We start from the raw sequence: 16,851 nt of genomic DNA, 5'->3' as shown, positions 1-16,851 counted from the left end.
ACATACAGGCTGATGAAAAAGTAATTGGCCTTAGAAATTAAAGCTGTTTGACCACTTCGACTGCCCTTGGGGCATTTGACATACTAAAGAGGTCTTGCATTACCCAGGACAAATGTTAAGGTCCAAAATTGAGTAGGAGGGATCTCTGTATCCCCCAAAACCTACCAGACCACCAGCAATAGTTTGTTGTGCCATGGCAGATGGTTGCTAGTTCATTGGTGGATTTCATTTACATTACATTTCTAACTTTGCTTAACAAATCCATGCTCAGGATTTTCTCGTCGCCTTGTACTTTTAATTCCTGATCATAATCCTGGGAAAAACACTTGGTGCGGACGCTTGTTACTACTCGCTCGGTTTACGACTGGAAGTGCCCAACTTCATCTGGACTTGTTCAAATGCCCGATCAAGTCCATGTTGGGCTCTTTCTGAAGACCATGCCCTGATATTTCTTCCCCCGCACACACGCAGTTCAGCGCTGCTACCTTCCTCTCCTTCACAGCTCCTGAGTTCCGCAGTTTGGTGGAAAGTACACGCAGCTCAGCGCTGCTACCTTCCTCTCCTTCACAGCTCCTGAGTTCCGCAGTTTGGTGGAAAGTACACGCAGTTCAGCGCTGCTACCTTCCTCTCCTTCACAGCTCCTGAGTTCCGCAGTTTGGTGGAAAGTACACGCAGCTCAGCGCTGCTACCTTCCTCTCCTTCACAGCTCCTGAGTTCCGCAGTTTGGTGGAAAGTACACGCAGCTCAGCGCTGCTACCTTCCTCTCCTTCACAGCCCCTGAGTTCCGCAGTTTGGTGGAAAGTACACGCAGTTCAGCGCTGCTACCTTCCTCTCCTTCACAGCTCCTGAGTTCCGCAGTTTGGTGGAAAGTACACGCAGTTCAGCGCTGCTACCTTCCTCTCCTTCACAGCTCCTGAGTTCCGCAGTTTGGTGGAAAGTACACGCAGCTCAGCGCTGCTACCTTCCTCTCCTTCACAGCTCCTGAGTTCCGCAGTTTGGTGGAAAGTACACGCAGTTCAGCGCTGCTACCTTCCTCTCCTTCACAGCTCCTGAGTTCCGCAGTTTGGTGGAAAGTACACGCAGCTCAGCGCTGCTACCTTCCTCTCCTTCACAGCTCCTGAGTTCCGCAGTTTGGTGGAAAGTACACGCAGTTCAGCGCTGCTACCTTCCTCTCCTTCACAGCTCCTGAGTTCCGCAGTTTGGTGAAAAGTAGTCGCTCTTGTGCAATAATCCTTGACTATTTATGCCCCCGAGGGGGTGGGTAGCAGGCAGGCAAGGGGTCAATCTCCTCTTGACCCCAATGGCAGTCAGTGAGTGGGACCCATGCATGCTGGTAACCATAATTGTAAGACTCGGTCACTCCAGTGGTCAGTGTTGGTAAACCTGGAGATTTTGGCACATAGGGCCTCATTACGACCCAGACGCTAAGTGGTTAAGGGCGCCGTAAAAGGCTGCGGCGCCGTTAACCACTTAGCGCCTTACTACGAGGTCCCTTTGCGGGACCCGACCTGAATGGTCTGGACCAGCCGTTAAAGTAGGGACCCGCAAAGGGACCTCACAGGCAATTACGGTACCGCAATTTGTGGTACCGTAATTGCCGCCTTCCCCATTCCCATTGAGCCCTATGGGGCAAAAATGGGAATGTGGAAGGGCCATGGTGAAATGGGGAAATACCACCCCGCCAACCTTGGAATGGGGCGGTATTTCCCCATTTCACCATGGCGGACTCGTTACAACACCGGCACCAACCATGGTGCTAATAGCGCCGTGGTTTAGCGCCGTTGTTGTAATGAGTGCCATAGACTTTTCTGCAAACCAAGGACCTTGGAGAGTTGTACGTGCGATCCGGGTGGTTGCACGGCGCTCTGTTCTTATATTTCATGGCATTTGCCATTTTGGTGTTCTCCACCTGGGTCTATGCTTAAGCATATCAGAGGCTTTAACCCCGCCACACCTAGGCACACACATTCTGGGACGGAGCGCAGTCGATAAAAATACTGTCATCCTCTCTAAATATTCCATTTGGTCTCCTTTCTTCTCTCCTACAGGCCTCTGATAAGAACAAATTGGTTAATAAGACAAATGGTAGAACTGGTAAACATACCCGCCACCGCAACTCATGCTGCACGCCAGGCTACTGTGTATTCATCAGGAGAGCAAATGTGCAGCAGTGCATGCCGGGGTCTATGAGTGTGCGCAAGGCAGAAGATCCTATAATCAAGGATTATTGCACAAGGATCACTACATCGGCCAAACAGCGGCAATCAGAAGCAGTGAAGCAGTGAAGCAGATGAAGGTAACATCGATGAACCAAGTCCACATGGTAGGAGTTACTTCAGGGGTTGGTGTTCAGGAAGACCCTAAGATGGACAGACATGGGGCACCTGCAAAACTTCAGAAGAAGTTGGGGGATTCCAGTTGTAAGCCGAGCGTGTAGTAACAAGTGTCCGCACTGCACCGCGCGAGAGCTGGAGCGATTGTTCCAGGAGGACTGGATCAGGAATTAAATGTACAAGGAATCGAGAAAATCCTGTGCATAGATTTGTAAAGCAAAGTCCGAAATGTAAATGAAATCCACCGATGAGCTGACAAACAGCTGGCTTAGCGCGTAAGAGGATTTAGAGAACCTAACGTGAGTGATTAAAAGGAGAACAGATGGCAGCCCACAGGACACACACTTTTGTTAGCATGGGTCACTGTTGCTTTTAAAATAGAGGCAAAAATGAAAGTTGCTAGGATACAGGGCTCGTCCTTTTTGCTAAATACAGGCATCTGGAAATATTCAATTTTACAGGCATCAAAAACTCGGCAGTCCTCTGCTGTTCAATAATGACCATTAAGATGCCATAGGTGTGTGAAAATGCACTTTTCTAAATTACAGTCCCCAAAAGAAAATGAATAAGCAAATCCTATGATATTCAGACACCATAGCTGGGTATAGCGTGCAACAAAAAAAAGGCTTGTCTCGGCATTAGGCATACACTCAGAAAACTTACAATGAAGCCAGCCAATTCCTGGTGACCTATACATTAGGTTATTTGGGGTTCCTTGGTTAAATGCAAGGATTACACTGCATTAGAATAGTGCCCTCCTGCAGGGGCAAATGTTTTAACACTGGAATATTGAAGACCAGCCTAGAGGAAATGGTTTGAGTTCCCTTAACATTGATCATTGAATATGCCAGACTACACCATCAAGTGCAAGTATGTTGATGGTAGCTGATGACTATGCTTCTGCTCATATCCTCGATTTAATGTCAGGAGTTCAAGGCTTATATTCCAGAAACCTGTGCCAATGGAAATGTGGAATGTTGCAATGTGAAGATTAGCCATGCGTATCACTCAGTACAATTGTGAAGATTAGCCTTGCGCACATTAGATAGAATTGTCAAGATTAGCCATGCGTATCACTCATTAGAATTGTGAAGATTAGCTTTGCGCACATTAGATAGAATTGTCAAGATTAGCCATGCGTATCACTCAGTACAATTGTGAAGATTAGCTTTGCGCACATTAGATAGAATTGTCAAGATTAGCCATGCGTATCACTCAGTACAATTGTGAAGATTAGCCACACATCACATTATATATAATTGTGAAGATTAGTCTTGCATATCACTCGATAGATTTGTGAAGATTAGCCATGTGTCACATTTAGATCGATTTCTGAAGATTACCCATGTGTCACACTTAGATTGTGAAGGTTAGTAATGCGTCACTTTTAGATAAAATGGCGAAGATTAACCATGCGTCACACTTAGAAAGATTGGTGAATATTAGCCATGCTTCACATTAGATAGAATTGTTAAGATTAGCCTCCTAGAAGAACTTTGCGAGTACCCAATGTACTAACCACCCTGCTCCTGCTCCCCTCCAACACACCTCCCAAGTACTATGCACGCCCTTGGGCTAGCCACACTACATCCAAATTCACACCCAACATAACTAACACTTGCATACAACAAAAAATCCCAGGGACTGGACCTTAGCCTTACGGATACAATAAACCAGTGCACACGATCAACCCATCTGCAAGCCAACACACACAGATGCCAGTTTCTACCGGTTCTGGACCTATCCTATCACTCTATCCTCACTAACCCACCCTGTGCACTTTCTTGCAGAGCCACGCAAGCACCTGGAGACCGTCTCTGTGGTTGTAATGGTGTGCCGTATAAGTCAACATAACATCACATAACATATAAATCAACATAACATGTATTTTTGCACTAGTGCAATTTCTGCGCTGCCCCAATGCAACATTTCTTTAATAGAGGCTCAGATGTCTTATTACACTTCCTCCAGTACTAGCTACACTTGGGATGCCGGAAATGAAGCACTACTTGATCTCTTGATTCCAACTCTTCTGATGAGGTAATGGACAACTTGATTTGGCAACCCTTAGGACGTTTTTATACACGTCCTGATTTCCATAGGAAAGCATTGAAGTGCTGTCAGTGAAAGGGTTAAAGCAAGCACCAAGCTCCACGCCATGAGAGACACCACTGCTTCATTTGCAGGTCTTTTTAAAATGGACGGTGCAGGAAATGGAGGCTTAAAAGCTAGGCACAATGCTTTTCTTGCCTCCATTTCCTACTCCAGCCTGTTTTCGAGGGCACACAAGATGTCAAACGTTTACATCTCTGCCATGCTTAATGCCTTAGGGACTGATTCATGCAAAAGTGTGCATTGATCCTGCAAAGCCTGTGCACCGAGAACGACACGGCGCGAGCCTGGGCGCAGAACGAAATCTGTGTGCTCTGCGTATTCCTGGAATTGTTCCCGCAAAATAGGCCGAGCCGCAAGTCGTGCCTGGCACGCCCCCGACACGCCTCCATGCAAAGCCGAAAAAGCCACATTAACCTGCCTTTGCAGTCTCCCCAGGTACGATGACATGCACCCCGTGAAAACTGTATGGGGTCCCCCACAACCAAGCTAGCACCTCTGGGACCCTGCGCGGGGTCCCCCATAACTGCAACTGGCACCCCGAGAACATGCGTACCGTTTCCCATAACTCATAACATATTTTTCAGTCAAACTGCGTGCAAACCCATGTAAACCGTCCCTGCACCCCGCTACACTGTGTACGCACACTCCTAAATTTGATCAGAATCTTGCCTGCATGCACGCACCCCTAAATCCGACGCCCGATCGTACCCCTGTGAGGAGATTCCTATATGCAAGTGTCTGTATGCCTGCCTTCGGGTGGCAGATAGTTTAGGTGCATTATGTGGCCATTTCCTTGACGAGAGTTTGCACAGACCAATCCTTGAATACGGTCGATTATACACATTTGTGGAAGTGTGATGGACTGCCAGCGGGTCATCCCTCGTAATGCTAAATTTTTCCCTTGTTCTTCCTCATTTTGCATGTTCTGCCCCTTACTCCGGGCCCTGCACAGGCCATGCCCACCCCCTGTGTGTAGTCTCGCGCAAGGCACTCGGCTGATCGCAGAGCCGTGCCGAGCCTGCGTGATGTCCCAGCAAAGTATGAAAAAGTCCTACGCAGACGATTCCATGAATCGTCAAACTGAGGTGCGCGTGGGGTTTAGCGCAATGTCCCAATTTACTGAGCAAATAATTCCATGAATCGTCCCTCAGTCTTACGTGTGTACTTTGTTATTCATGCAGGAGTAAATCAAATGGATTCCAATTCAAATGACCACCTCGTAATGAGCTAGCAGATTCCATAGACCTCTTTTAGCAAATGTCGTCTGGAAAGGGTAATTCTCAAGCGGCCTTCACTTTTTGACAAGACGGAGAGTAAAACGGAAGAAAAAGGCAACTTCGCCTGGATTTGCCTTTCAGTTTTATACCAATGCGACGTAAAGGATTAAAATTACATGTAACATGTAAGTGCTACCCGTGGCGGTCGCTTGCATGCAATTTGCAATTTTTAGAAAATTACCTCTTTTCCCAGATTGACAGGCAGACTTGGACTGGCCCTTTGGCAGTTCCTAAAGGGGGGCAGCACAAAAGGGAAAGTGTGGGCCAGTTTTCCGGGCCATGCATTGCATAGTGAATTGAGCTGCTGTTAGTTTTAGCTGGTGTAATGGCCAATGTGCTTTACTATCCACAATTCCACAAAAAGAATGCCCCGGGGTACCACTCGGTTTGCAGAGAGCATGTGGGGCTAGTTCTGTTTGCTGCCAAGGATATTTTCTATCGACACCTGCGCGCGGAACATCTTAAATTGGCAGCTTTGCATCCCCTGTAACAACAAATATATTCCTTTTATTCTATAATTACCAGGCACACTGCTTTGGTGTAGTGATGTTAATTGATTCCAACCTTAGGTCTTGGTGGGTGTTCTTTTGAATGTTTGTGTTTTTTTGTCCTTTTTAGGTGCTATAATTGCATAAGTAATTACTCTCTTTTATCCTTATTGCCTCTAAAATGAGATTTACCTGCCTTTTGAGGAACATCTAATATACAGTCTGGAGTCGCTAACGTTTGTGGCTTGTCATTTTATGCTTTTCTTGCCTGCTCCAGATTCGATGCTGCTGGTGGTGGACCGGTTCGAATCCCCGTCTAACATTGAAATCACAATGACAACAATTCATGAGCGGATCTCAGAGGCCATCTCAATCATGCAGGAAAACAAGAAAACTATAACCAACAAGGTACATTCATAACATTATGCTTCACGGTGAATGTAATGCGCAGCCACCTTTTCTTGTTCTAGAGTCCGAGTAGGTTTTCACTGGCACCTGGGCTATTTGTGACATTTATTGACATGAAGTCAATTTCCAAAAAACGTGTCTACAAATGATTGCACTGTATTACCGACCACATATCCGAAGGCATGCCCCAACAGTCCACTAGCAAAATGGAGGATCTTTATTTATTTATGTTGCGCTTTTACCAAAGCGCTGAACATAGAACATTTGCATCACCCAACCAAAGTTGATACTCATTTATAGAACCCCAGAAAGATAAAAGGAAAAGTTGGCATTCCCAGGAATCGAACCTGAAAACACGAGATCACTTTCATATCACAGTAGCGAGTGCTTGACCCACTGAGCTATCTTTCTGTTGAGCTACTATACGGATTCTTGTTTACTGTGATGTAACTTGAGTACCTTATCCTCCACTGAGCACTCACTGATGTACCCAAATTGTGACACAATGGTAGGGGTCTTACTGAAACCCTTTTCTAGGATGTCTCTAAAATGCTGCCTTTAAATTTCAGGGGCTGTTCACCCCTCGACCAAACTCCACAAAAAAGGATGATAAAGAAAGTATAAACTGTCCCCCAGTTCTCCTTTATCAGAATTGATATAAACCATTTGAGAAGAGAGTTCTAGATGGCTCTTGAACAAATGAAAAAGTGGGATATCCATTGAATACTTGCAAGTCTCTTAGCACGTACCACAAATGGATTGTCGGTTGCGTGGTCATCTTTCGATTACCCCGGGTTGCCGTCTAACATTACAGACTTCCCTTTTTTAAGCCTCCTACCACTCCCTTTAGAACTCTTCTGCTTATGAGACTTCTTCTGACATGAGACTGCATGCCCAACCTTATCTCTGGCATCTATTGTACTTCTCTAGAAAACTCTGTTGGTTCTCTACGGGAAGGCTGGCATCTAAGTCTAAGGAGAGCTAGTTTCTAAAATCTGGTGATGTTTCCGAGCTTTCCGATCTGTACAGTTTTAGGGGAACACTCTGTGCCAGAGTGTGGATCTAATGAAGGTCATGGTTTTAAGTGGAATATAGCTGGCCAGGTTCCTAACCAGATCTTTCCTATAACTGAAGGGCCTGAAACGGTCTGCAGCAAGTGGGCATCTAGGTCAGTGGTACCCAATGCCAACAACCTCGTGTAATGTATGCTGAGGTAGAGCCGTAGTACAGTGAAGGCTCTTAAAACATACTACGTAGACGATATGTAGCCAAGGCCCCCCACCCAATTATTAAAACCGTAAAGTCAGACCTGTGTCTTTGCCTGAACAATCGGATCATAAGCAAACACGGAAACTGCCTCAAAGCGAGAGTAGAGAATGGAGACTGTGAGACTCACTTTATTGTAGACCTTCACAATAAAAACTGCCGCTAGGAAGGGCCCTGCTCTGCACCCGTCCCGCCACATCACCAGACTGAAGCAGGCCTTCTGCCCAAGGCCCAACGCAAGACCATACTCCTGCATGACCAGCCTAGTCCACACAGGAGATGGGAGGGGTAGGGTTCACGCACTGACAGAAAAGGCAGTCCCTGGCAAAGAGAGAGGCAACCTAAGAAATACACGAAGAGAAAGGGAGGACTAGGCTACAGAGAGGATGGTTTGGTCCATATGGAAACAGAAAACAACAGAAAAGACAAATTGCGGTACTCTTAAAAAATGGAAGAGCGAGCATGTCATGGAACAGTGATGAGGCACTGTACAAAATACTGTGTTGCTAATAGGAAATGAACTGAAAGGGGCAACATTTTATGAAATTAGTCAAAATGTAATCATTTGAGGCGGAAGAAACCGATGCACAAATATGTTTTGCCGTTTTCAAAATCTGCAAAATATTGCAAAAACATCAACAAAAGAGAAGCTGCTGGAGATGATCTCAGCAAAGCAAGTGAAAACTGTTCACTCGAGTTTCCAAGTTCCCTTGCTAGAAAAGAAATCTAGAATTACACCTTTCTGGGAGCTTTTCTCAGCAAGCGAAGTGAAAACATGTTGCTTGAATTTTCTTATTATTTTGGGAAAAATAATTTCTGCAAATAACTTGTAAAGCTCATTTTCAGAGGAGACTAAATGAAAACACTTTACAAGAGCTTTTCACCTATTGTGCGGATACGTTTCCAACACATTACTTTCTCTGTCAACAATCTTGCCGAAGGCCTAATTCAAAAACGAATGCATGATTTAGCAATTTCGTGAACTGAAAAGGTGTGAATTTGTACCCGATCAGGCGGTGAAGAATATACGTTTCCCATACCTCTAGTCGTGGACGGAGAGGAACCAGAGTAGAATGGCAAAGCTCTCCTGTGTTTAAAGGTATTGAAAATAAAGGCGATGATCTATGACTCACAGCTTGCACTTGGATAGACAAAGAATGTTACTGGAACATTCCGCCAGCCTTTGGGTACAGGAAAGAGCAAGAGGGAGGAGGGACAGGATGGAGTACACGCAGTGTACATTGAAGCCCACATTACGCAACCTACAGTGTGGGGGTTTGTGGGATTGGAGGTTACCCATCCAATGCAGGATTGACACAAGAGGATCATTTGCCAAGGAAAATATAGGTAGAATGGATGTACATTTCAATATAATTTACTAATTTGGAACAAACCTTTTTCACCAGAATGCACCAGACAGAAGGGTGAGAGATTAGAGTTTTTTTGGTTATTGCAGTTTTTTTTTAAGTCCCAGAAGGCCGATTTGGAATAAACAGTCCTCTCTTCAGCGATGAGCCGATGTAGCAAGATGGACGGTTTCAAATCATTGTTCTTAATGAAAATGTCCTTTATGATTTTATAAAAAGAAAAAAAGGACTAATATACTCAGGTGGAAATCTTACATAGAGACAATGGGCCTCATTACAAGTTTGCTGGTCCAGTAACAACGGTACCGGTAAGCTTGCTGGTACCGTAGTTACGGGACCGGCAAAATACGAGTTCTGCTCGCGGGTGCCTTTTCACCCACCAGGTCGGACCTGGCGGACGGACCGGCACCCGCAAGTGGAGCATGTCGGATTCACCGGCCCCATTCTGAATGGTGTCGGTGCATCCACCCTCCCCATTCCCATTGAGCCCTATGGGGCTTCCCTATGGGGCTCAATGGGAATGGGGAGCATTTTTTACCGGCGCCCGGAAATGGGCAAATACCGGGTCCAGCAGGGTCATAATGACCCGGTAATTGCACATTCCCGGGCGCCGGAAAAATTCCCAATTTCGGCGGCAGCCTGCCGGTTTTACCAGCAAGGCTACCGCCGAACTTGTAATGAGGCCTAATGCAATTTTACAGCAGATGCAATTGCTGGATAATATTGTGACAAACCGAGGAAGGACTGGCAAATTGCAAGTATTCATAGTCATATTCATTATTTATACAAGCGCTTTGGATAAAGGCGCTATATAAATAACACATAATTATCATTATCATTATAGTGGCCAGGGGAAAGATAAGAAATGTAGTGCTGGTGATGGGAATCACTCGCAAGTAGAGGGCCTAAAATGTAGAGCCGGTCAGGCCACTTTTGCAGACACAACCTTGACAAATGGCCTTATTTGACCAGAAATTTGACATAAATAAGCAGTGCAATGACAATCATTGTCGGGGGCTCAAATTGAACCTCAAGTCCAGTGTTGGGCAAATTCAGGAGAGCCGAAACCGAAACTTTGCGAGAGGTGTATTGAGTGATTATGGGCTTATTGCTATGCCACACTGTATCAAAAACATATAACAAGAACATTTTGCATCGCACTACCTTATAAACAACTTTATTAAATATGGATCACTCTGTCAAGCTTTACAAGTTTGTTCCAAATGTAAATCAAAATCAACATTTTATTTTTGTACGAAAATCAGTTAAACAATTGTTTTAATCTATGGGCCTCATTACGAGTCCGGCAGTAACCGAGGCGGTAAAACCGCCTGGTTACCGCCGGACTCGTATTACCATTCTGCCTACGTGACTCCCGGAAATACCAGGGCATTACGACCCTGGTGTCCCGGGAATTCCGCAGGCGGAATTCGGTAAATCCCCATTCCCATGGGGAAGTGGAAACACCGGCACCATATCGTGATGGTGCCGGTGTTTCCACGTCCGCCTGCAGGTGGGTAGTGTTAAACCCGCCAGGTCAGACCTGGCGGGAACATCACCTCCCGCTTGCAGGAGTCGGGATCGGGCGGTCCGGAATTAACAGTGGCGGCGGGTATATCACCACTGTTAATTCCGGACCGCCCGACCTGTAATGAGGCCCTTTGACTTCACAGAAACCCTATATACAATCAAAGCTTCGTACACTGAATCCTGCATCAAATTTAACCTTGTTTTCTTCCCGCTCTACATCTGACTGGTTCCCCAAGATTGAGATCTACCTCAAAGGTAGCCCAACCCTACTTTCTTTGCAAAGCCACAGAGAAAGCAAATCCACAAGTGACGTGTCCAACCCTACAGTACACTTTTTGAAGCAGATATTGAAGTGCAACCTCAATCCTTTCTTAAAGGAAAATAAATAAAGATTGTTACGAGTCGCGTCGGAGTTGTGAACAGGTATAAGGGGTGTGTGGGGTTTGGCTCAGAGTTAAAAACGTCTAGGAATCAAGAGTTGGCCAAATTGTTCCCGCCTTAACAGGCTGTCCAAACATACTAAGTAGTAGAAAATCATGCTACACTCAAGAATCGGTTCAGTGTTTGGAGCGTATGCACTTATCAGTGGTTGGGCATTTTCCAGTAATGCCCAAGGGTGAGACTGAATCACATCTTAATACTGTAACTTCACAATGGATTTGGAAAATGCTAACTTAATTTAGATTGAAGCAATTGCCTCTTAAAAACTATACTGGCAAATGCTTAGGGTGGTCCTAAGTACAGTGTACGCGTCCCTGCTAATCAGATATGTCCAAGAGAAATGAGCACTTTACTTTACTCTGCACTTGTCCAGTCAATTACCTGCGGGGAGTTGTCCAAGCTTGCCACTTACCCCCTGCAGACCCTAAGAAGTTGCTCAGCTGAGCTCAGCTTGGTAGAAGATAGGTTACCCCTCAGCATCACTGTAGAGATGCACAAAGCATCATCATTCTCACATATGTCCTTGGTAAACGTATACATTGCCTTTGTACGTAGCATAGTTGGTGGTTTTGGACATTAGTCGGCTCAGCCTTATCTACCTGAGCTAATTTTGGGCTACTTGTGGCACTTAAGCGCCACCTATACGCTGAAACTATTGTATTGGAGTGAGAAAGGCGGGAGATGACATGTGAGCAGGAGACACACCGCTTGTGGGTGCTGTTCGGGTATTTCCCCACCCATTGACTGACCGTGGCCATGGTAATCCCTATGGCCTCTTCAGATCTTTTCACCCTACTGTACAGGAAGGAAACCAGGCTCCCTTCTCCTTCTTTTTCACAACTGTGCATTTGTGTGTGGACCACACCCTCTGTTGAGATGTTTGCCTCCTACTGCATTCTGCAGAAAATCTGTCCAGCGGTGCATCTAGGTTTCCTTGCTACTTACCCCCATGCCAATTCTCTCAGTACGGTATATACCAGAGGACCAATGCAAGGGTCAGAGAATAGCAGCTGCGCTACCCTGGTATGACCAATGCAAGCATGAATAGTATTATGAGGTCATGCCATGCTCTTACGCGCTCTATATGAACCTGTGTATAGTCCTTATTACTGCCACTGTACATTCCATGGTCTCTTTGGGTACTGCCCTTTTGATTTCATCACCAGAGGATCAATACAGGCCAAGGAACACTGTCTCCCTCTTGGTGGAGCCCAGTAGGAGCTCCAGGGCCAAGCATGGCATCTTCAATGCACGTTAAGTGAAGCTGGGCCATTATGGTTCTTAGTTGTCAACGTTGTCAACATGACCCATTCCAATCAGTAGGTGCTTATCCAGTCGTGGATTTTTCTTTGCATTCTGGGACTTGTAATTCCACTTTTCCCATTATAAAAGTCAGACTACAAATCCCAGAACGCAGAGAAAAAAACAGGACTGGCTAAGCACCTACAGATTGCAGTGAGTCATGTTGGCAACTATGAGTTTTGAGCCCAGAATGTAAGCTTAAGGTAACCATCACACTCTACGGTGGTTTTGAAGATTGCATACCTGAAAGTGGTCTCTAGTTGTATCTTCGGTTCACTCGTGTAAAACCGAAAAGTACTAATTTATCATCTGCTGAATGGTGGTAGGGCTAGTAGCCCAGTCGAGATTTCAGCCTGTGTGCTTTATGCTACACAGATCTCAGCAGCAAGCGCTTAAGATACTGAGCTGTCTTTCTTGCACGAATCCGCGGTGGCTCAGTGTTTATAAATGGCCACTAACATTGCATTTAATGTACAAAACAGCACATTTCTACAAAATCTCTAAACATTACATTGTAAACTGACCCTTTCTGGCAATGGCATTCCAGCCTCCATGAACCTGACTGTTTAAACAACTTAAAATAAAGATGGAAATAACTGTTCAACGTCAAATTCTCTTCTGTTTCCAGGTTTTTCAAAATTGTGGAAATCTGAAAGCAAGCACAGAGGTTGTCGGCGGGGAGGAAAAGAGACAGCGACGAAAGTCTAACATGGAAGAAAAAGCTGTCGGACCAGCCCTGGAAAAACTGGTATGTGTATTTAAAGAATGTGTTCATTTGTAATTAACCACTCTTTCTGCACAGTAGTAGAACACGCTTTTCCAATACTGTATTTGGATCTCTTGGAAACTACAATTTTTCTTTTATCTCGAGAAATGGAGGACAACAGACGAACTTCCCTGCCTCACCTCCCGGCAACAGGACAACCTTTACGTATAGGGTATATTTATGTACCTAATCATTGGGTAACCAGCACTTTTCTACACCCAGGACTTGGACCATATTCACTTGGGCGTAGAGGCGGGGTCTACATAACCTATGAGAGATGTATTTATTGAAGTTTCTGCTTTTGCGCACCTCTCCAATCCCGACCGAATCATGAGCGTTCATAGGCTATCTTTACTGGAGTGTAAATAACAGATGTCATATTACCTGCATACATGGTACTCCAAGCAGCCTTCTAAAATGCAAACGTATGCTTGCAGGTTCCACAAAGGTCTCTGAAGAGCTACATGTATGTGAGTCTGGATCATGGCATGAAACTTACTTGCAACCCCCACTGAACTGAAATCTGTTATTTGCCAATATTCGTGGGGCAAACTCAGGAGACAACTGGCGGGCCCAGAATTGTAATTTAGGTGGAGGAGTCATCCTTTTTTCTACAGCTCTAATTTTCTACCCAATGTTAGAGTAGAGTTTCATATCTGTAAAGACTCTGTAAATATTAGTTTTTTGTAATTTATTTTGTATTATTGTACATAAAGTCTCATTTAAGACCTTATACACACATTCTATCATTCATAATGTATCCTACTTATAAATCATCTAATTCATCATCATACATCTACTAATGGTACAAACTAAAAATCAATGTGTGTTTAAATGTATTACTGCACACCTCTAGACTCATGCTCATTCTGTAACTAAGCTTTCTCTACTATTCATGTAACCAAGACATCCTTTGTATGGATCCTTGAGTATGATTGTATTCTGCAAGGCACTTGCTCCATGTAACCTATGCAATGCCTTATATTCATGTAACTAAGACACCTTCTTGAAACAGTGCCTCGGTTGCAGGTGCTTTACAAATACAAAAATAAATAAAATAAATAAATAAATAAATAAATAAATGTCATTAGAAATTGTAAAAACAGATTCACAAAAACCTACCATGCAATGCATTAGGTTAGGTTCATTCCCACTTACTAATTCATCCCACAAATGCGGAAGGCCGCAGTTGCCAATCCTATTAGAATCCTGTAATAGAACTTGGTGTCTTAATTTGTCCTAGCTCTGGCATTCTGCTGCTAGATGTTTGGTGGGTTTGATTACTAACTCACCACATAGTCTGCAATACCGTTCTGTTGGCGGTATTTTCCTTCGAGCTCCCACAATTTCCAATGTGTTCACATCATTGGAGCTAACGGGCATGTGCCTACGTGTTGTAGTGCCATGTGGATGGGCTTTAATATATGCCGGATCTGCACTTCGATTCACATTGGAGTCCACAAACATAATACTGTTCACCAGTGATGAAAGATGGGCGATGCTCTGCTCTCTGCCGCAGAGATTTAGGGTACATTTAACAATTGATGTGTACAGACTGTCCATCAATAGTGACATACCTAGGCCACATTTGGCATAAAGATGTTCCAAGTGTCCTAGATGGTAGTTATGCCTTCCAGTCTACTATATGTGTCCCAGACCTGTTGTAATAGTGAGCCTTGCTCCGGCCGCAAGCATAGACCTTTCTGAATAGCCGTCATATTGCAGCTGGACAGATCACACTCTATACGAATGTACTCAATTGGCAAGGTTTCTTTTTTCATTTTCAAAAGCCTCCTTGATATTTTTGACTCTCATGTACCCAGGCGCTTTCGGTAGTGCCATCCCCATATATCCAGGCCACAGGTCAATATCGGTAATATTTTCGCCCTGTATAAGGTTAATACGATTCGTACCGAATGGCCACCATGCGCACCTGCATATTTACAGGAAACACCAGCTACTTGGTGAGCGATTTCCAATGCTCGTCCCATCTCAGCCGCTCATCAGTTGTGCCACCTGAACATCTGCATGCTCTTCCTTGTTTCACTGATCTATGACCCATTTGGATTTCCCTTTATTGGGTAAAAAGCCACACAGATAGCAATTACCATGTGATAAAAAGATGGGCACCAAGAGTAACGCAATAAAACACAAATATGATTCATGGTTGGCTTACAGTGATGCCCATGTTGCTATTATGTGAAAAGAATGGCCTACGTTGGTGGGCCAGTCTGGATATATTTGTAGTGCGCCACCGTAAAAGTATACCATGAACGCCCCACCAACGTAAGCCTGGTTAGTAGAGCACGCTTGATTCAGCTAATTTCTCCTTTTTATTCAAGCAATAAGCCCCGAGCCGCAGGGGCATTACTGAATCAGGAAATGCCCCGGGGCCCATAGTTACAGGCCCGAGCAAAGCTGAGGGCTGCCACACCCCTCCGCCGGGGATGAACATTTGAGGGATTCTGCGTGGGGTATGGACCGGGCTAGAGCCAATCAGATTGCATCTAATCTGGTTGTCTCTCGCCGGGTACTAATATACCATACATTCCCTCAAAGTGTATTGTTTATATGGATTGAGTCTTGTCACCTGGACCAGTTTACATAATTAGAACCAGGGAAGCAATATATTCCCTTAATTTCAATGGTTGGGAACCCCTCAGCTTGTTGGAATGGCCATATTGACTATTGTGATGAGAATTACATGTAAATGTAATGGGTTATTTATAACACGCTTAATACCCTGAGGTTTCTAAGGGCGGACCCGGGGATCCAACCTGTGGTGTTCCGCATCATCTGGCTTCCAGGGCGAGTGTGTTGTCCCTGGGCTATCCTCCCGGGCATGTTTGGAGCATCCTCAAAATTAGTTCAATGAAGACTGCAAAGTGGCCACCAGCTTGAGGAAACTATCAGCAGCATATCCACGTGAACATGGAGAGAGCAGAGAACATCCATGACACACCATCCGTTTGGAAAACCAAAATGGCTGCCCAGCTTTTATCACATAGATTTCCTTGTCATCTGACAAGGGCAACATTCATCATCACATTGTACACTATGGTTTTAGTCTGACTGTGAAGACATCATGTTTGCAGTGATATAAAAAAACACATATACAACTATAAACAAAGGATTACTCCTTTTTTTTTACGTTGTTTTTATTAACATCTTAAATATACAGACGGGTGCTCAGGTAACCCCTGGCACTAGGATATCAACAGAGAAAAATGTATTTAAAAAATAAATGTATGCCCATCGCCCCCCCACACCCCACCACCCCCTAGCACATAGACATACCATGTTCCGAAGGCTTGATGGTTAAGGAAGCTGGGGGAAGAGCGACCAGATACCAGCTAAAACTATTCCGGCTGATTGACGTAGTGAGGTTGAGCATCATCGAAACAATTCAGACAAATTGAGGCTGACAAAAGGCAGCACAGAGAAGATCACAGACAATCCATTAGCACTTAGGGATCACAACCTCATGGCATCACATTCATCATTCACAAGGACACCACTCCATTCCTGCTCAAAGGAAGACATGGTATCGTTAGTTAT

At 44.8% G+C, this 16,851-nt stretch overlaps 1 protein-coding gene across 2 annotated transcripts in view; it reads left to right on the top strand.

Annotated features, from left to right (window-relative positions):
* The window catches only part of GPC1 (glypican 1), a 409,732-nt gene that overhangs the window by 320,471 nt on the left and 72,410 nt on the right, over positions 1 to 16,851 (top strand). For both annotated transcript variants that reach the window (XM_069617862.1, XM_069617863.1), the window contains 2 exons: positions 6,491 to 6,621; positions 13,156 to 13,275. In XM_069617862.1, coding sequence (XP_069473963.1) covers positions 6,491 to 6,621; positions 13,156 to 13,275 — 251 coding nt within the window. The remainder of the gene's footprint in view (positions 1 to 6,490; positions 6,622 to 13,155; positions 13,276 to 16,851) is intronic.

Source organism: Ambystoma mexicanum, chromosome 10, assembly GCF_040938575.1.
Source record: "Ambystoma mexicanum isolate Mex_15411 chromosome 10, UKY_AmexF1_1, whole genome shotgun sequence".
Classification (NCBI taxonomy): domain Eukaryota; kingdom Metazoa; phylum Chordata; class Amphibia; order Caudata; family Ambystomatidae; genus Ambystoma; species Ambystoma mexicanum.
This window is presented reverse-complemented; position numbering and strand designations above follow the sequence as displayed.